This window comes from Barbus barbus (assembly GCF_936440315.1).
Source record: "Barbus barbus genome assembly, chromosome: 38".
NCBI lineage: Eukaryota > Metazoa > Chordata > Actinopteri > Cypriniformes > Cyprinidae > Barbus > Barbus barbus.
In genome coordinates this window covers 7,945,470-7,967,278 of record NC_136716.1, presented here as the reverse complement: position 1 = coordinate 7,967,278, position 21,809 = coordinate 7,945,470, and the positions used below count along the sequence as shown (strand labels likewise).

The 21,809-nt window shown below is 37.7% G+C and overlaps 1 protein-coding gene across 1 annotated transcript in view; it reads right to left on the bottom strand.

Moving 5' to 3' along the window:
- Positions 1-21,809, bottom strand: part of LOC306857857 (glutamate receptor ionotropic, delta-1-like) — a gene marked incomplete at both ends in the record, with an annotated part of 434,446 nt that overhangs the window by 178,949 nt on the left and 233,688 nt on the right. The window contains one exon of the mRNA XM_079398091.1: positions 8,860-9,144. Within this exon, the coding sequence (XP_079254217.1) occupies positions 8,860-9,144 (285 nt within the window). The remainder of the gene's footprint in view (positions 1-8,859; positions 9,145-21,809) is intronic.

Genomic DNA, 21,809 nt, shown 5'->3' with positions numbered 1-21,809 from the left:
CAAATTCAAGTGCTGAATGAAAAGGCTCAAGTTAACAGGAAAAAAAAAATATTCAGGTTTAATCATGTTTTATGTAAACACCAGTTGATGATTCCATTTTGCTGGAAAAAGCTTCCGATGATGTGACACGCAGCTTCTATGGTTTGAGACTGAGAATGAGCGTGACTGTACTTCAGTCTTGCTGAAGACTATGGAAACACAGTGTTTAAAATTCAAATGTGATTGCGAAATTAGGTAACACTATATATATATATATATATATATATATATATATATATATATATATATATATATATATATATATATATATATATATATATATATAATTTTTTTTTTTTTTTTTTTTTTTTATTATTATTAAAACACGTATATGTAATTTGCCATTGCAGAAATGATGTGACCAGCAGTGTTTGGCAAAACATCGGACAGAATCAGTGGCTGCCACTTCTATAGATACACTACCCACTACATAGTGTTTGGTGTTGCAAAGGACATAAAGTAGATAATGGAATACACATATTGTTGCAATTAACTAGGCTGGTATCGATTCAGATGTCCCGACTCAATTCGATTCTGATTCTCAAGCTTTCAATTAGATCCAATTCGATTCTCGAGTTTTTTATTATTGTTTTAATACAAATGATTCAAAAATAATAATAAAAAAAAAAGAACAGTGAACATTAGTTCACAACTGGTGAATTAATAAAAAGAAATTAACAGCCACAGGCCTGTATTTTAAACCTATTCTTTTTTTGTATAGACCTTTTTCCTGAGTAAACGATGAGAGCCACCATTATGAATTATGAGTCTATCGAGGGAAATCCATGCTGAGAAACTCTTCTAGCGGCCGCGCTTCATGATTAGTGTCGGCATGTTTACAACCTAACAGATGGCATAGTGTTTCTTGTCTCAGCCGTTTGTAAGCTCTTTCAGTAGCTGTGGTCTACTAAAAGACTCAAAGGCATCAGGGCAAGAACTTGCAGCTGCTGTGTATGTTATACTGATATTCTTGAATAAAACGGTAAAATGCTAATGAAGTGTCTCTCTGTGCAGCTGGAGATGATATTCGTGTGTTCATATCGTCATATATTGAGACTGCAGAGGCTGAAAACACAGTGAACATCGTCCGTGCTTTAGTATGTGTGTGTTAAACAAAACAGCGTTAGCGCTAATCTATGCCATCCACCATTCATTCGTTGCTGAAATTACGGCGCCTTTTTTTTTGCATGATGTCAAATGCTTCCACAGATTTGTATTATTACTATAGCATTTCACGTGAGCATTGCAAATCACTCACATAGCTTTGTTTTTGGTTCTTGTCAACAGTATGTCTGTTGATGAGCCATGAGAACTGAATGAATGAAAGGCTTTTCGCTGTAACATGCAAGATAAATAAGGTGACATCTAGAGGAGAAAACTAATGATAAGATTAATGTTAATCAGATCTTGTGTTAAAGGTTTGCTGAAAAAATTAAATGGAAAAGATTGATTCGCGGATTGAGAATCGATATCGAATCAGCCCTACCCTACAATTTACCAACAGACAACAAGATAATCATTTCCTGTATGGCCAAATAAGAAGAAAAGTCTGAAGCCAGATGACAGAATGTCCGACAAAGACAACACAAAAAAAGACATCTCTATGGTACGCTAAATACACAATTTGATGTAAGAGAAAATTCTAGTGATGCAGTGATGGCCAACTTGATTCCCTCTTTTTTTGGGGGGATGGGAGCGGAATGGAAATGATAACTGTTTAGACCACACTTTACAACATCTGCATAAAATTCAAAGATGATGATGCTGATCTTTGGCGATAGATGACAGTGCAGCTTCTAATACCATTCACAAGTTCACACTTACATATATTTAGCACGAGTAAGGTAATGCATATTTGGCGAGTATAGTAATGCGTAGTTGGCGTGCTGTGCTGGGGAAGGGCTCCAGGCTCAGGAATGGCTCGAATCCAGAGTACCCCCCCATAGTGTGGTGAGAACTCTAGTGATACCTCTTGAGTGGAGAAGGGGTGGTGGAGGCTTGCTGATTATCCGTCAAATGAATAGAGGTATATCAGCTGTATTTATATCCGTGCATTGATTAACTTGAGTGTGAACCTCCTGTGTTAATTAATCTGACGCGCTCCTCCCGAACTTTGTTAATAAAACATAATTTCACGAGTTCACATTTACTTATATTTAGCACGAGTAAGGTAATGCGTATTTGGCGAGTATAGTAATGCGTAGTTGGCGTGCTGTGCTGGGGAAGGGCTCCAGGCTCAGGAATGGCCCGAATCCAGAGTACCCCCAAAAGGCAATTGAGTTGGACAGCCGCCAGACTAAGAACCCCCCAAATACGCACTGAGATCTGGCGGGAGCTGGTTTTGGGAAGTCACTTGTATGGTAGGCCAAAGCTTGCATGCTCCGTGGGAGCGGCTTGGCATAGGATGGGTAGGCCCGACCGGCCGCTGGTGGAATGCATGGTTGGGTGCCCAGAGTGCTCGAACCAATGCTCAACAGTGTGCTCACTGCATTGGAATGAGTGAGCCCATCTGGCCGATGGAGGAGGAGCAGCGTAATTGTGCCCCTGACCAGGGGGGCCCGAGTTGCCTTGAGTGGAGCGTTTGGGGCCTGCTAGCCATTAGCCCCTGTTAATCAGAGGACAGAGGGCGGGTAGCTGACCGAGAGGGTCCATGAAGCCTCCGACTGGAGATCAATACTCCGGACGTCGGACGAGTGGGTCCTATCGGCTTGACAGGTAAAAAGAGTTTGGGACGTCTGACAAGGAGGACTGTCACGACATCCGACGGGAGATCAAAACTCACGGCATCGGATGGATGAGCCTCGCTTGTGGGCGGCAAGTATAGGAGCCCAGTTGGGAGAACATATGCCGACATCTGACGTGAGATCAAGACTCATTGCATCAGACGGGTAAGTCTCACCGGGCGGGTAGGGAGAAAAGGAAAACCGGACTGGGAGGGGTTTGGTTGAGAGGTTTCATACAGCGTTCGGTGGGGGGGACGAGACCCATGGCGTCAAACGGCTGGGCCTCGCTGACCGTCGGATGGAAGGTAAGGTTGGGTGGCCGGGAGACTCCCGCCGACGTCCGACGGGAGATCAAGACTCACTGTGTTGGACGGGTAAGTCTCGCCAACCATAAAATGGATAGGGTAGTTTAGTCTGGCTGGGAGGCTCTCGCCGACGTCTGACCGGAGATCAAGACTCACTGTGTCGGATGGGTAAGCCTTGCCAAGCATGGGACTTAAAAAAGGTAAGGTTGTCTGGCCAGGAGGCTCTCGCCGGCGTCTGATGGGAGATCAAGACTCAAGGCATCGGACAGGTAAGACAGAAGTGTAAAGATGAGTGGTCGGGAGGCTCTCGCTGACATCCGACTGGAGATCGATGCTCACAGCGTTGGATGGGTAAGCCTCGCCGGCCGTAGGATGGAAAAGGTAAGGTTGTCTGACCGGGAGGCTCTCGCAGCATCCGATGGGAGATCAATACTCGCTGCATTGGATGGTTGAGCCTCGCCAGTAGACCGACTAAAGGGCCAAGGTTGCTTGAAGGTTTGCTAATAATCAAAGTGTCGGATGGGTGAGCCTCGCCGGTAGTCGACAGAGAAACGTATTTGATCCACAGGGAGCGCTCTTGTGAATGTGTATTCTAGGCACTTTGGCGGTCATTAATAAAGAAATGGCCAAATATTAAAGATTAAGTGGACATTTGAATTAAGAGTTGTTTAGCCGAATGGGGATTAAATCGCACAGTGACAAGTAGACGATTGTTGAGCCACTTTCCGATCGGAGGGATTGTTGGCACGGATGATATTTGCGTCTGAATGATAAGAGGATGGAAGAGACGCCAGTGGAGGTGAGGTAGCCTCGGCATCGAGCAGAGAGCAGCGGCCGTGGCAAATCACTGGAGCTCGGAGGCCGAGTCTGGCAGAGAAAGACTGATCATGGGGCCGGCAGATCCGAAAAATCCTCAGTATAGGTCTCGTTGTTTGGACGGGACGCGTTGAGTCTGTGATGTAATGATAAAAGGTACATACCGAATGCTGATTATCCATCAAATTAATAGAGGTATGTCAGCTGTATTTATATCCGTGCATTGATTAACTTGAGTGCGAACCTCCTGTGTTAATTAGGCATCTGACGCGCTCCTCCCGAACTTTGTTAATAAAACATAATTTGTTGTAAAGAACTGCAATGCTAATGTTAACTGATCATTTTTCCAAACAAAATAAATTTTTTCACCCTTTGGTCTGTATATTATTAAATTTTTTCCTCATGAGTGTCATCACTTGGAGTTCTGGTATTATCATATATAAAGTTATAAAATAAAAGTTAAAAGACGTTTAAATCACAACAGGTCACACAGATTTCATTTGCATTTTGTGCATGGTGGGATTTAATTTTGGATGCTGGGTGCATCTCATACTGTGTGGAATCAGTACACAGACTTTAATACTTCAGCTCTGAGATCTTAAGACGTTTACAGCATGGCAGCGTTGAGTGTTGCTTGAGGTAAAAAAAAAAAAGCACTCCAAAATAAACCTTCTCACTTTGTGCCTCAAAGCAAGCAGCATTATGTGATTTTTATTTAACAGGCAGAGATATGGTGGTGTAATCAGACCTCAAGATAAAGTTTAAATATATTACTAGAATCGGTCTTTTGACCTGGAAATAGATTTATTTTTTGACTGAAATTCTGGAAATAAGATATTACAAATCAGGTGGAAAATTGAAAGAGGGAACCTAGAGGTAAATGTTATTGTTCAGAGATTGCACTTTCGTATCTTAGAAAATTTAAAGGCATTTTCAGTTATGTTTCATTAAAGTAATAACTTAATCCAAGATGTTTCTCAAAAAATCCCTACAGGGAGAGATAAAGAATTACTTGTTCAAGGTGAGAATATTGCACTATTAAATGGATCTGGATAGAATAACTCAGATCATTAATTCTTTGAAGAATTTGATGATAAATAGTTCAGTCTATATTGAGATATGTGAGTAATCTTCTATTACAGACTTTGGCATCTGAGCATAGACACCTCTTTTTGAGAGATCACTTCTGAAAGTCTAAGACACGTGAGATGTCTGGGGTCTGTTCTTCAGAGGAAAAAAGGAGAAGCAGGAAACAGTGGAGAAGCAGTGTCAAAGAAACAAATGCACAGCCATCTTTAGAGTCTGTGTACATTTGAGTCCATTCATTTTTCTTTTTTTAACCATGACAAAAAGAAAAAAAAAAGAAACAAAAACAGCATTGAACATTTGAAATTGAAAAAGTAAAATGCTGACTTCTTTTCAGATTTCCATCAATGACTTTTTGCACTTTTAATAAACATTTGAAAAAGGCACACATTAATATAGAAAGTTGTTGATTTTAACAAGTTTCCTTTGGCCAAATTAGAAGTAATGCTTCTCAAGTCAAGTCAATATTTTTTGTATAATGCTTTTAACAATGCAAACTGTGTCAAAGCAGCATTACATCGGCTTGATATAAAGCTGGGTGGCTTTATATCAGCTTTACAGTATTTAGGCGGGGAAATAGTTTTACTTCGTGAAAAGTAAGGGGCCAAGTCCTGAGCCTTGAGGTACTCCATACTGCACTTGTGACTGGTATGATACCTCTTCATTTACTGCCACAAATTGATGGCGGTCAGATAAGTACGATTTGATGATAAAAGTAGGTCGTTTGTAACGCTAATGAGAGCAGTCTCAGTACTATGATATGGTCTAAAACCTGACTGGAAATCCTCACATATATAATTTTTCTCTAAGAAGGAACATAGTTGTGATGATACTACCTTTTCTAATATCTTTGACAGAAAAGGGAGATTCGAGATCGGTCTGTAATTAATTAATTCTTTGGGGTGAAGTTGTTTTTTCTTAATAAGAGGCTTAATAACAGCCAGTTAGAAGGTTTTTGGGACATATCCTAATGACAATGATTAGTTAATATTCAGAAGAGGATCTATTACTTCTGGAAGCACCTCTTTTAGGAGCTTAGATGGAACAGGGTCTAGAATACAGGTTGTTGGTTTAGATGATTTAACAAGTTTATACAATTCTTCACTTCCAATAGAAGAGAATGAGTGGAATTGTTCCTCAGGGGATCTATAGTGCACTTGTCACGGTGCACACAGCAGGGAGGAACAAGGAACACACATACGAGGACGTAACTCAAATAATAACCTTCTTTTAATGAAGACAGGGCAGGACAAGGCAAACTCACAGACATCAAACACCGGGGGTAACGAGTAGACCAGACGAAATAACACTGAACAGACAGGACTACAAATAAACAGGATAATTAACTCAAACACACCTGGAACAGAATAAACTACTAATCACATTTAACAAGGACTGGAAACAAACCAAATATGGGCATGGAAACACAGGGAGCACGTGGAAACACAATACACACACAACAGAGGTCTGACAGCACTATCTGATGCGATCCTGTTGCTGACAGCTCCATGGTTACAATTTTATCTCTAATAGTTTCGATCTTGGAAGTAAAGTAGTTCATAAAGTTATTACTACTGTGCTGCTGGGTAATGTCTGCACCTCCTGATGTTATATATATTTTTTGTTAATTTAGCCACTGTATTAAATAAATATTTGGGTTTTTGTTTGTTTTCTTCTAAAAGAGACGTAAAATAAGCAGATCTAGCAGTTTTTAATGCTTTTCTGTAGGATAGGGTACTTTCCCGCCAAGCAATACGAAATACCTCTAATTTTGTTTTTCTCCAGCTGCGCTCCATTTTCCGGGCAGCTCTTTTTGGGGCAGAAGTGTACTCCTTATACCACGGTGTTGTACTCTTTTCCTCAATCTTCCTTAAGCGTAAAGGAGCAACCGTATCTAAAGTGCTAGAAAAGTGAGAGTCAAAAGTTTCTGTTACATCAAGTTGTTCTGAGCTATTGGATATGCTGAGGAATTGAGACAAGTCAGGAAGATTATTTATAAAGTAGTCTTTTGTGGTAGAAGTGATGGTTCTACCATTTTTGTAACAAGGAATTGGCTTTACAGCTTTAGCTATATGGAATATATACGCAACTATATAATGATCTAAGATATCATTGCTCTGCTGTAATATTTCAACGCCACTGACATCAATTCCATGTGACAGTATTAAATCTAGAGTATGATTTCTACAATGAGTAGGTCCTGAAACATATTGTTTAACACCAATGGAGTTTAGAATGTCTATAAATGCTGATCCCAACGAATCTCTTTCATTATCAACATGGATATTAAAATCACCAGCAATTAGGACTTTATCTGCAGCCAGCACTACCTCAGATAGAAAATCAGCAAATTCTTAGATAAAGTCTGTATGGTTCCCTGGTGGCCTGTAGTAGCCAGTACAAACATCACAGGGGATTGATCATTAACACTTGTTTCTTTGGATAACGTTATATGAAGCACCATTACTTAGAATGAATTATACTTGAAACCCGACCTCAGCTAGAGAAGAAATGAGCATAAGTTTTTTTTTTTTTTTTTTTTTTTTTTATTAATCTTTGCAAATTGCCTTTCCTAATAATGTGCTAGTTAGCAAGTTTTGTGGCTAAAGTAAACAGTACTGCTCGTCATACCACAGATGAGGGGGGTGGGATGAGCATAGCTCATTAGCATTTAAAGGTACATGCTAGAGCTGATTTTGACAAGGTAAAAAGGGTGTTTTTTGAGAGATAACCAAATCATGTTATAGACTTTTCATTAAGACACTAAAGAATCATAACTTGTCCAATGTCCGTAATATCCGATGACCCTTTAAGAAACATCACAGGTTGTGTTGTTTTTAACACATACTTTTTAAGAGTGTACTTATTGTAGCATTAACAAAAGTTATCACATGCATTGCAATGTTCGAAGCGGATGTCATAAATGTCAGTAGACTGGGAAGATTTTAAAACATGCGGTTCTTTCTTTAATTCGTGCAACCTTACCACACTGTAGAAGACTGAAAAATGGCTGAAAAATTGGTTTGGAGCTAGAAATCAATTCCCTGTGTGGGTCAATTTAAGTGTGCCGGACACAAGCCAAATGTTTGCGTGTCATTCTCATTTCATTGGGCTGACCACCCATGTGGACACTTGAGGAAAAAATTGAGTTCCATATAAATTTCCTCTACTTCAGTGCTAACGTCTCATGATCAAAGCCTCAAACAAATTACATTTCTGAATCTGTGTTTCATATACTAGTATTCCATTTTAAAGTTTAGACCTGTGCAGCTGCTCTGAATGGATAAGTTCTAACATCCATTGCCACTATGTCATGGCTGTAAAGTAAAATCAAGGTTTGTAAAGCAGTCATCTCAACCAGTTCTTCATGCTGCACCTGTGTGGAGCCCTTACAGGTCAACCTGCAATGCTTAAAGAGATCACTGCATGCTGATTCAGAATGAACATGCTGTCCTAAAACACAACGCTTTGCACAAGGTATTAAGGCAAATTCTATGAAGAATCTTATGAAAAATTTCCACCAATGAATACTAAAAAGATTATTTTCATTTATATTGTTGATTGTATTCCTTGTACCACCTTTAATTTGCTCTGATTGTAATACAAAATGTAGATAGATAGACAGACAGAAGTAATTAATAAATTAAATCTTTATGCAAGTGAGCAGCAAAGCAATGCTACTAAAACCAACAGCTCAAAGACTCCAACAAATTAATCGCTGTTAGTGTGAACACAGTTTTAACCAAATCAGTATTTATCACATGGAATCACACAATAAATACCGAGCATTAACTGTTCATCAGAATCCAACCTGTAAGGTTTAGTATTTTATTTTATTTTTTTCCCAAAAGCAGGATTTGTTCTGTCTTGATTAAAAATCAATCACTCACCATAGTCACTGTCATAGAAGATGACGAACTTCTGCCAACGCAGCTCACCAACTAACGTCAACATGACATCACTTAGACGGACGGGCGGTCGTGCTGCGAGGGTGTATCTCTCTCCGTCGGGGCTTGGATTGAGTTGGCATGCAGTACGAGGTGATCCTTCAGCATTTCGCTGGATGTAAAGGTGAGGTATGTGCATGGCATCTGTCAGGGACTGCAGGGCACTGGCTGAGGCACAGCCTGTAGACGTGACCAAGGCCAGGATCCCCTGCGTCATCAGTTCACATGCTGCAAAATTAAAGAAAAGATGGAGAACTGATGAGCTTGCACAGTTTAAGAGCAGAAACAATGGACATCTAAACACTCACATGGCTCTGCTGTTAATGGTGGCGATACACAGCACAGGTGTTAGAATACAGTTTATAACAAAGTATAAGAAACAGATAACAAAAAACGTATGGCAATTCTTGTAGAGTGGCTACGTTCCCTTTATCGTCTTATTCACTTTGACAAAACGCACAATATTCAGTGAAGAGCAGTTAACAAAATATTCCCCATATTTTTATTTTATTTTATTTATTTATATAAAAGAGGGTAAGCATGGGCAGACAATATTTTTGAAGAGGTTAATAATTTTTGATGACTCTTTAAGTTATGTGAAGTCAGTAAGAGGTGTATTCTGTGGGTTAGAAAAAAAATGGCTATAAAATGTAGCTTTAGAAATAATTTGGTTGTTCTTGGCAGCTCCAGCAAACAGAAAACATTTTGTGCCTGGCTAAAAGCATTTTAAATGGAGAATCCCCATTTACTTCTGGTTTTGAAAATCAGAACCGCATCAATGTTGGAAAACATCACAACTCAGTTCTGTCTTTGTTTCATAATGTCTAATGTCTAAGTCAATGGCCACTAAAACTTTGAGGAAGAATTCAAATAATAATAATAATTTAAACTGTGCATCGTGATACACCACAGGTTTGTCTGAAGGTTACATCATCTTCATTTATTTGATATTTGTTCTCTACATGCACAGCAAATCTGGAGTGTCACGACTGATTCTGATAAGTGGAAATGTACAAAAGTTACAAAAGTACAAGAGTTAATTGAGTGTTTAGGCATATAAACAACAAAGTAAAACACACAAGTAGAACTGGGCAGTATGATGGTAGAAATGTGTAATTCGGTGAAGATTTTGCACAAAATATTGGTCAAGCAACATCGCAACTTGCTTCAATAATATACAGCAGATCATTATCATGTAATTCCATCAAGTTCCAAATAAAAAGAGAAAATATACAAATGTGTTGAAATACCTTAAATTTGTATGTGTAAAATATAATGGTATATATTTTATCTTAGAATTTACAGCACAGTTATCTGAGCTGTGATCAATATTGTTAGCCTGATATCCGTACCACCACAATTTTGGTCATGACAACGAACCCTTATGGGCAGAATTGTCTTTGTGCAGATTATGAAAAGTCCATTTTCAAATTTTTTGCAATAATTTGAAAGCCATTTCATTTAATCAGCAATTAATCTTTAGATTACAATCTAGAACAGTACATCATAAAGGTACATACATCTTTTTTTTTTTTTTTTTTGAACATGAAAGGATACTACTTCAGCATGGTTTCAATGCTTAATTGCTGACACATTATAAAAAGACAGACTCATTGTCTGCCTTTGTATTTATCAAAAACCAACTGAGTTTTAATTTGACCCTGTCTTAGTTAAAATCCTTGGTTTTGTGTAAGGCGAGCTCAGTGTCAAAAAAAGCAAACTTTTTTTTATCGACCATACATAAAAAAATAAAAAAGCCCCAAATAGCTGACTGAATTTAATTTGTTTTGGGCTCTGAAATGACATATGCATTTTATTCAGCTACAGAAGCCATGCCAAGAAACAAGCTCCATTGGGACAAAAAAGTATCTAGGCTTTATAGCCTCTTTGGCATTCATATCGCTCCTATTTAAGCAACATGTTATAATGGGGTGATACCCAGGTCTTTCTGTATATTATAGAATAATGCTTAGTACAGCAAACTAACAAGTCTCATACAAACGTACACATAGTGCATGCTTTAAAATCAGTTGAGAAGTCATTATGTCTAAAACATTAGTTTTATATTGTTGGTCCCAAAACCAATGTGGTCCTTGAGGCTGAGACCCAGCTAACGGCTCAAACTCCAATTAGAGTCTAATCAGTTGTCTAGGCTGTCCTTTAATATATTACTGCTCTAGTTCCAATACTGTTGGTGGTGTATTTTCTTTCCCTGGTATCTGGTAACCCCATAATTTTAGCTTTATAGTGTTGCATTTTCTTACAAAAAGACTTAAAGGTTGATGACTTATCAAGCATACACTGGTTGTGATCTTCGTAATATACTCAAAAACCTGATTTCAGAGTTAAATGAAGATAAAACATTTAGGTTCTTTATTCTTTCAAACACTGTTTTAAACCCAATTGCCTCAGAAAACTAATTTATACTGAAACAGGATATTCAATGAGGAAAAAGGTAGGGCAGGACTTGATTTTTATCCATTTGGAATTCATTGGACCATGAAAACTGGCCATTCGATACCAGAAAGGAGGCAGTCGGTTGGACAAAAGGGGTTGAAAACTAAGAGGGATTTGTGGCTTTGGCTGAAAAGGAAAGTAGTTTTAGAAGCAAAGTTATTACATTTTGTTGAAAGATTACAGAGACAAACATTTATTTTTCTTTGGAATAACGTGCACTGATGCACTGAGCACAATAAGATCAGGGCAGGTGTATTAAGAAAGTAAATATGGTAAATTTAGATTCCGTGTTGTTCAGCGATTCTTGAGAAGCATCTAGAAGAGACAAAGTTTTATTTTTGTAAAACACAATCCACTCTAACAGCATGGAGGAAAAAGAAAGACACATGTAATACAATGCCGATCAATAGATGGATGCATCTCAGAGAAACTCGGTTTTTAGTGGAGCGATATTGAAATGTCATTTTGAGGCACTGGCTAGAGAAGAAATCATGGCAGATAATCAACTTGCAGAGACTGTTGACGTGACAAATACTAAACAACACTGAGGACTCATTAAGTGCAAGACTGCGATGCCACTAAAAATCAAACTTTAAAATTTAACTTTTTTGCTGTCATGCAATTTAATTAATTAATTAATTAATTAATTCATTCATTCATTCATTCATTCATATCACAGAAAATGTCACAGTCCATAATCTGAATGTACCTTTCTCAGGTTTATTTCACATTTGACCATTATTAACCTCATTGCTGAGGTGCAACTATTGATTACAATCAGAGTGAGGGATTTTAATATGTAGCACTTAGGCCATACACACAAACATAAGCTGTTCTAGTTCACACAAGCTCTATTTCACATATCACATATTTTAAAATGTCACAATTATAATGCAAAGCAAGTATGTGTTGCATTCTCATAGTTATCTAAAAGGACACTGGCATTAGCACAAACAATCATCTTCAAGAGTCAGTTTTCCTTAGAAAGTCAGCTTCTGACATGGAGGCATAACAGCCTGAATCTTGCCGAAGAAGTTAAACTGTAGCCTCAAATGGCATGCCCATGGACCACTCACATTCAACCAACAGTCCATTTACTGACTGTCTGAGCACCAAAGCTGTGAATCACTTTCTAGATCAGGCAAGTTCTAATCTGGGTTTATGCACTTCTGGAAATTATGGCACATAATTTTTTAGCACATAGAAACCAAGTCATGTTTACAAAGTACTGAGTGATTTTGAGCAATAACTAATTAATGGATTTCTTATATAGTTCACAGAGTTAATAGATAGATGCCTTACAGATGTTTTGTAATGTAATTTACATGTAATTTGTAATGTAAAGTACATCAAGCAGCATAATAAAAATGCAAGAATACGTGCCTGTACCAACATATTAAAAACGTGCCACTGTCACATATTGAACGTGTTTTAGTGCCACTCTCTGGACATTTTACTTTGAAATTGCTGCGAAACGTGCAGTAAGGTATGTAATAACGGTGTTGCAGAAATGTATTTAGAGGCACGTATTTCCAATGAGCCTGGGTTGGAAAACAAAATTACCTTGATATTTTGACATAAGGAGGACATAGTATTATACATCCTGTAATTTTCAGAGCTCAAAACTTTCTTGTTAGTCTAAAAACAGCTTATATTTAAGAAGCCTGTCTGCCAAAATGACAGGTTGTGGAATGTGCCACTCTATGATATAATATTGTGGTTAAACCCTGCCTCCACAGAAGAAGATCAATGTCTGCTTCTACATCGCTGCCTTTTTAACCCCGCCCATCAATTTGTACATGTAGTGTAAATAACGAGAGGCAAATGCAGGTCTGTGCAGAAACCAAACGATAAGGATGCTGTGCATTGCTAAATTGTGGAAAAGCAGTATTTGCATTGCCTTCCTTCTGATCCCAACAGATAGGAAAGAGTGGATAAACTTTATTTTTAATGAAGTTCCAGACTGTGTCAATGAGAACTTGGTCATTTCCTTTTACCATGGAATCGTTTACAAACAAGGAACAATTCCACGTGGGATTTTCAGAAAGACTGTAACTAAACGACGATGCTGCGTGGCTATTTTGAATCCGACAGTAATGACCCACTATACAAGTGTGAGTAACTGTTATTATGTGGTCACTACTGCTTTGTCTGTTATTACAGATCGTTTGATATGTATTTATGCATTTTTGACTGAAAGCATAACAGGATGAGGAATGTAGGCTGTCAAACATACACAACTGTTAGCCAATCATAGCAGTGGGCATTTACTTCAGAGTCTACAATCTGCCACGCCTATTCAAAAAGAGTGTTCTAATGAGGGAGGTTAAAAACAGGACAGAAAATAGCCTATTCTAAATTATTTTGTTTTTTAGATTATTATAAGGGGACCTCAGCGAACAATACAATAAAAAATCAGTTCATGACCCATTTAAATGTTCAAGCTCTTTATAGCAGGATCAATTCTAACTGGCTGCCAATGTTTTATTGTTCATCAGCTGGACAAAAAAATGTTGTGAAACTGATTCCAATGAGATATTTCCTCTGTGCCGTTATGGTTATCGTTGTGGTGTTTTTTGTTTTGTTTGTTTTTTTACTTTATCTTTATCATTACTGTTACAGTTATTGTCCTTGGTGTGAACAGGTCTTAACTCCCTCACAGTACAAAGCCTGTGCAGTCTCTTAGCCTTCTGCGACTCAGGGGGAAAGGGAAAAAATAAATGCAACAGCACAACTTGAGAGTGAAATTAAGTGAAAGCAACCTTAGATAGGTAACCTAGCTTTTGGCTGCAAAAAATCATACAGCATATAGGCTCACTGATAAGGCCTGTAAGTCACCAATGACCAATCCTTTTAAGGGATTTAAAGGCCAAAATCAGGACAGGAATGCTTGAAACAAGACTCAAGTGAATGTGTCCCCAAAGAAACACCATCAACTGAAGCATGTTTAGCAGCAATTGCCCCCACATACACCTTAAATGTCGCTGGGGCTGGGGCTGGGCCTGCAGAATAATATTAAGGAAGGAATGCCAGCCCTGAACCAATAAGGCAGTAAACTGGATTTAAATTGCACTCTCAATTAAAATTACCAACACTCATCGGCACCGATAGCCTCATGGTTAGTGCGTTGACATACAGCGAAACTGCTCTTACAGTGACCGACAGTGTTCAATTTACACCTTGAGGTAATTTACCAATCCTTATCCCCTCTCTCCGCCCAATATTTTCCAGCTCTCTACTATCCAAATAAAAGCCCATAAAAATAATTTTAAAATGACCAACATTCAAAAGCATAGAGAAGCGTCAAAACGCGGTGGCAAAAGAGAAGAAGAGGACAAGGGAGATGACCAAGATAAGAGTTTGATGGTGTCCTGAGTTTTTAAACTCGGCTTTCAGACCGTCCCATCTGGACGTCTTGACCAATTAGATACTGTCCTGGCTTGGGGTGTTACTCTGTTCCTTCACCAGATCAATAAATCAACATGTTATCTGTTCAGTCAGAGGTCCGAACTTTACAGGCTCTTGCAAAGTATACTTTTGAACATGATTTCAATAACAAGACTATGATACATTTGACAAAGAATTGATTGGAAGAAACATTTAAACCATGATTTTTCAAACTCATACATACCAACCACGCATAGGAATCCTTCAGCTATTCAGTACTGATTAAAAAGACATACATAATATTTGATTAAAACATGATAGTCTAATATGTGAGTTACAAACATAATATGGGGTTCTGCATAGAAATGTCCTTTTAGGATGATTTTATGTGCATATGAAAAAGAAAGTCTTTGTATAGTTCTATGGAGAACGAAGGAATGTTCTTTAGACAAAGGAATTTTGGTTTGGTCTGTCTTCTATGTGGGGGAGAAGTCAGTCTAAGGAAGCTTGTGAATTCAATCGTGGAACATGTGATGGCCATCTCTTTGACCATCAGTCTTGATTATTTGCCCCAAATTTGACGGTCTCCTTCCTGAAATGGAATTATCAATAAGTGTTCTTTTGTCTCAAGGTTGTAAGCTGTTCTGTGAAAGAGACTTTGCTGGTTAGTTTGCTTGCTTCAGACTAGTTGGAGCTAGGAATCTGATTTACGACGTCCTGTTTCCTTGGGCCTCTCTGTGGGATTCCAGCTCCTCATGTTTCTATGTTCTGATCGCATCTTAAATTTGTCTGATTCAGTCTCTGATATTCTACAATACAGATTGTGTCAAAGCAACTTTCCAATAATAAAATAGGAAAATAGTGCGTCAATAATGTAAAATGGCATTTCATAATTGAATTCAGTGATGTAATCGTCCAGCTCAGTTCAGTTCTAATAGTATCTGTGCATCAAGATGATTATATCACTGGAAATTAAGTGTCACCAACTAAGCAAGCCAGAGGCAACAGCGGCAAGGAACCAAAACTCCATCACTGTCCATCACTAAAGGCAACTAAAGAAACAGAGAGAACCAAATAGGGAGCTGGTCAGTTAGAAGAAAATATTTACCTCTGCCCCACCAAAACTCACAATCTGAAGATGCAACCCTTATTCTCTGGGCCTCAACCCATGCCTCGAGATAATATCTGCTCCCAGATTCAACTGACCTGGCATGTGCACTGAACTTAGCGACCTTAGATGCCCAAAGCAGAATGTGCCACGCTGAGCTCCACATGTAGCGTGAATGTATTCTTCCTTGACGGTTTATGTATGAGACAATCAACCTATTGTCTGTCCTAATGACCACATGACAAGTCTTGAATATCAGGAAGGAAGTGGGTCAAAACCAGTATTGTCACCATCATCTCAAGCCAATTCATATGTCATGTAAATGATCACCCCTCAGGCTCTGTAGACTGGGCAACCACTGAAAACTGCATCCCAACCTTTTAACAACATCAGTTGTAATCATCTTGCAGTGACAGACTCTGGGGTTGTTCACATTGTATCAGTCTGATAGCATCTGTGTGGCCATTGCACACTGAGTCCGAAATTTACGTGTGTTTTTTGTTTTTTCAAATTCGTCATCCTTTCCAATCAAAATCCTTGCTATGGATGCGAAAACGCAGAAAATCAAATCTGGTCCAAATTTTTTTTATGACGGACAAAAGTTTCGGAGGCAGTGTGTAAACGTGATTGACACAAAGTGAGGCCGTACTTATTTTTTAATGTGCAAAAATTTTGGACGAGAATTTCGGACTCAGTGTGCAAAGACCTTCAGTAAGGATCAAAGGGACAATTTATTGCTGTTGACCCACCAATAAAATGGCCTCATATGAATAAGGTGGAATGGTACACAAAGCCACTGCCATGAGACACAAAAGTATGCGAAACAGACCTACAGGAATGTTTTACCATGTCAAGAACTGATTCAGAAGCAAAGCAAAGGGACAGGAACAGTAGATAAAAGTGCATGCAATGTGCATAGGTTCAGTCTGACTGCCAGAAATATATTATTTTGCCTCAAGAGCAAAACACTCTTCTGAAGGTAATTGAGAACTCAATGCCAAAAAATAGCAAAGCCTCAGATTAAGCCAAAATCAGCTAATCATTGAAGTGTTCCAAAACACATTTGCCCTGGAGCCACAATGGAGCTAGCTCGCATCCATGCACTTTGTGAAAGTACAAGGTGCTAAGACAAGACCAAAAAGAAGAACCCAGAATTGCTAAGTTTTGTGCATAAACCATTGTCCTTCTTTGGTGTCACAAAAAATTGTGTCTCCTGGCAACCAACCAAAATGGGGAGTACTTCTGTTGGCGTTGTTGCATGATGTGTAACTGAATAAACTATGAACTGTTGTTGTCTGAAACACGTCAAAACTGGTAGAGCAGAATCTCAAGGAAAGCAATAAAAAAGGCAGATATACTTCATTGGTCTGACACAGTTCTTGAAAATTAGCCTTTTACAAAACAGGAACAATAACATTGTAGTCGTGAAAGCTCCAAATGTGTTGTTATGCAGAGCATGAGCGAGAAAATTCATTAAATTGAATTAAAAGTTGTCATCCAAAACATGCAATGCAACTGACAGAGTAGAATCTAAAGGACAACTAGGAAAAAAGGCAGATAAGCTTAAACAGTCTGATATTGTTCTCTGATTAAGCCTGTCCCTAAATTGCAAAGTAGCGCAGAGCATGAATGAGAAAAATGTCGATCAAAAATGCACAGCTGAATTTTTGTCACAATGGAACTTACATCATGTCCAAATGTTCGCTAGCTAGAAGCACAAGATATATCACCAGTAATCTGCTTAAATAGGCAAGTGAGCTCCTGTCCATAACGGAACTCCTCAGAGTCCAAAACAGCAGTAGATAAAAACATACAGTAAACATTGCAAGCTTCTAATCTTGAACACAACACCTCACGTACAAACACCACAGAAAAATACACTGCATGTGGTACAGGGTAGAACAAGAGAAAAAGAGACACTGACTGCTCACTCTCCTTAGCCTCGAGCTTAACATTGGATCCCCAGGACCCTGCTGTATGTCATGCAGTGCTTCAACAACTGCGGAACTAGAGCAAGGGGGGATGGCCAGTTTTCCTCCTTTCTTCCAAAAGAAGGCTAGCATTAGACAAACAATATTTTGCTAATTAAAATATTATGAGGTTTATGTTTGGCTTTATGAATCATAATACTTTTGCACATGAGCAAAATCTAGCTTTTGTGCATACAAACGCTTTTAGGAAGAAATCTATGCAAAGTTGGGGCCCCATGTTACAGTTCTGCTTGCGGTACATGGAATGATTCCCAACCAATACCTTTAATTTTAAGAGGATTAATTTATTAAAAAAATGGATCCATAAAGTAATTTATTTCATGGAGTTTATTTGAGTTTGGGTCTTTGAAATGATGCATTGAGAATCCATATCAGTCTGTGTGCTTAAGTTCTGCAAACTCATTAAAGACATCTGTTCAGTGGACTAGCAAAATGCTCCATCAATACAGCAGCAGTCATTTGAAAAATTAAGAACAATTTGAAGAGCTAAACGGTCCAAGGAGAATGACATATGCTCGCCGTTTGGGCACGAAGAGGCAAAAAGAGAGCGTGAGGAATTTTATAGTTCAGTCACATCGTATACTGAGGAAAAATATGAATTGCAAGTAGTGAAAAGACGATTCTCTTTTGCCATCACACTAGCGATGGATGAGCTCCTCTAAAGCTGTAGACTAACTGTAGACTTTTTTTTGTCCATTTTTAAAGTAGTAAGTCTTTACATTGGAGAGGTAGGAAAGGATTTATAAAGGCTGTTAGTTACCTAAAGGTACCAAAGAGAAATACCAGGTGGTTCTGAAGTGGTTTAGGCTTTGGGGAGAAAGCTGTACAACTACTGTACCAAGACATCAAAACATAAAACTCAATATGTTTTCAAGGAGAAGAAAAGTTTGCCAAAGTCAACTTTTAGAAATATATTGGTTGCAAAGTTTAAATTTATTTATTTTATTTATTTTTCTTTCACAAAGTTGTATTATTTTAATATTATTCATTTTATGTACATTATTTTGCTACATACATTATTTATTTAATTAAAAACAAATAATTGTTATTACTGTGTGGAGCAGTTTGAAAATAGCTAAAATACTGCTTTTGTAATATGAATATTAACAAATTTATGTTAATATTTAATATAAAGCTAATGTCTAATATTTGTTATTGATATTAACCTTCCATAAAAATATGAGTAATGGAATCAGTAAAAAAAAAACTTTATATATTTACTCTAACAATGTAATCAATATTTTGTTTATTAAAGCCAAGCATAGATTTCATCAAGTTAGTGTTTTTAAGCATTTTACATTTATTCAAAAATAATAATTCAAAGCAGAAAAAGTTAAACAATATATTTTATTTGTGAACATGTTCGGTTATTGTTTTTAATAGTTAAGTTATAAAGTAACTTTTAATTATTTTTATTTTATTTTTTGGATCAATAGCCATTGAATCTTGGTAAATAATGGTCACAGACACAGAGATTTACTATTTCACCAAGTTAATTACTCACTAAAAACTCCCGCAGATCATGTTTTCATGCCACTTTAAGTCATATTTTGACGTAACAAAGTGGTTATATCTAAGTGTGTGATTTGTTTACTTACATTTTTCAATTAGTCTTCCCATTAGTTTGTTTATTCAGACATTTGCGAAAGCGGAACGTGTACAAACACAAGAGGGGGGATTTATCGCGTGTACCAATAACAAACATAACCAGCCATATCCAATCATATAGCGATGGAGGCACTCCCTCCTCTTACGTGACTTTTCCCCATTCATTCTCAATTACCCCCCAAAAAACTCACGGCACGCTAAAAGGCAATGGGCTGAAGGGAGGCAAGAGAGATGCAAACTCCCGCTGTAACTTTACCTGCTGGTGTCACTGTTGGGCTGTGTTTCTTTAGAAAAACAAGGGATGTATACACTTTTTAATGTTATACTGTGTAATATTGGCATTGTTTGATTTTTGTACTACAATTTTTTTTTCAATTATTGTATTACTGCATTAAAAACTGTATTATGTAGAGTGGAGTATTATGAGAGACATGGACTGTGAGAGCGAGTGTGATTACTTGCATCTAATACAGCATTCATTCTTCAGCTCAATCTCATATTCACAATAAAACATTAGTCTGAATATCCGCTGAGGAAAGCCATATCTTTGTCGTACTATCCTTTCATCTGTTAAGGATGATTTCTGATGACAGCTCTGCTGAGTGCATTTGTCGCCTACGTCTTACAAGGTGTTGTTGAAATTAAAAATAACTTTCTTGTTCACAACCCTGTTTCTGTTTCAGTCTTTTTTTTCAATATAAAATCTTTACTGGTGATAATAAACAGCCAACAGTCACTAAAACCACCATCATGAACACACACTGTTTCCCAATACTAAACAGTAATATTAAATACTACTGTTATTTATGTAAAATATTATTTACTTAATAATAATATTCAATAAACAACAACATCCATAATAAAAGTTGCTAGACAATTCAGTTAAAAGAACAAAGGCAGGGATATACAGCATTCAATTTACATAAAATATAACGTGATGAGATTTTGCCCTCAGCCAAACCTATTGGCTCTAGAACAAATAACAGATATATCTCATTTTTAATCGAGACATCAGCGCCAGTGACAAATTCCAGAAGAACTGGCCGAGTTAAGGCTACTCTCTGAGGGTTCATTAACACAGATTCGAGAATCAGAAAGAACTGTTCTATAAAAATACCAAACCTGAAAGTAATGATAATGCACTTGCCCTAGAAAAAAAGTGGTATCAGAATCAGTATTGCCAACTAAATGTTGCTAGATGACATCATACGCTAATTAGCATATTCACAATGTCATTGCGTCATATTGTCTTTTACATTTGTTTGTATCTCTGTGCTTACAAATCGTAATGCAGCCAAATTCTCAATAAAACTGTTTTCTTTTATATCATATTCTACTGTTCTTGTTGTCAGACAACGGGATGAATATGAAATAGTGGTAACACTTCAGAATAAGGAACACTTATTCACTATTAACTATGACTTTTTCCTCAATAAATTCTTAATTTGCTGCTTATTAATAGTTAGTAAGGTAGTTGTTAAGTTTGGGTATTGGGTAGGATTAGGGATGTAGAACAAGGTCATGTAGAATAAGACATTAATATGTGCTTAATTTCTACTAATAAATGGCTAATATTCTAGTAATATGCATACTAATAAGCAACTAGTTAAGAGACCCTAAAATGAAGTGTTACCGAAATTGTGATTGAAACGCAGCTCATTAATACCACATAACCAGCTCTCCCTTCCAAGATGTTACTCTGCACAAATTCTTATTCATAATTGAGCCGTCATCTGATGAAATCAAATACTCATAAGACAAGACAAAGACCATGCCTGTGCTCTGATTTAGGCTATATTTGCATGTAAAATTAGAGAAGCAACAGAATATTTATTTTAACGGAAAGCACTGCTCGTCTGAGCTGTTCGCTGACCAGAGCAGATGTAAATAGATGTGTGTGCACACTGGGAAAAAAAGACTTTGCGCTAGTGCAGCAGTATCAACTCACTAGACTTGTCGCTTTTTTGGAAAAAAAGTCGCTAAGGGGGTCTGAAAAGTCGCTAAATCTAGTGGCAAGTTGGCAACACTGATCAGAACATCACCTTTGTAAATATGTTCTGTTTAGTCTTGTCATCCTCTCAGCTCACTTCTATCACACTTTTAAAGCATCATGTTGCTTGTTGCTTCTTTTTCTATGTATTATTGAGTCAAAATCTGTAGAGGAGGTATCCACTGTGATCACAGTTTTACAGGGTTGGAAGGTCAGCTCTGGGCATAGCAGAGGGAAAAAGAGTTAATGGACAGGTAGCATGATATCAAGGGTGCTCTCAACTTGCTCACCCCTTAAATACAAGCATCTCATCCTCCTCAAAGTAGGGCATGTTCAGGAAAACACTTCTTTC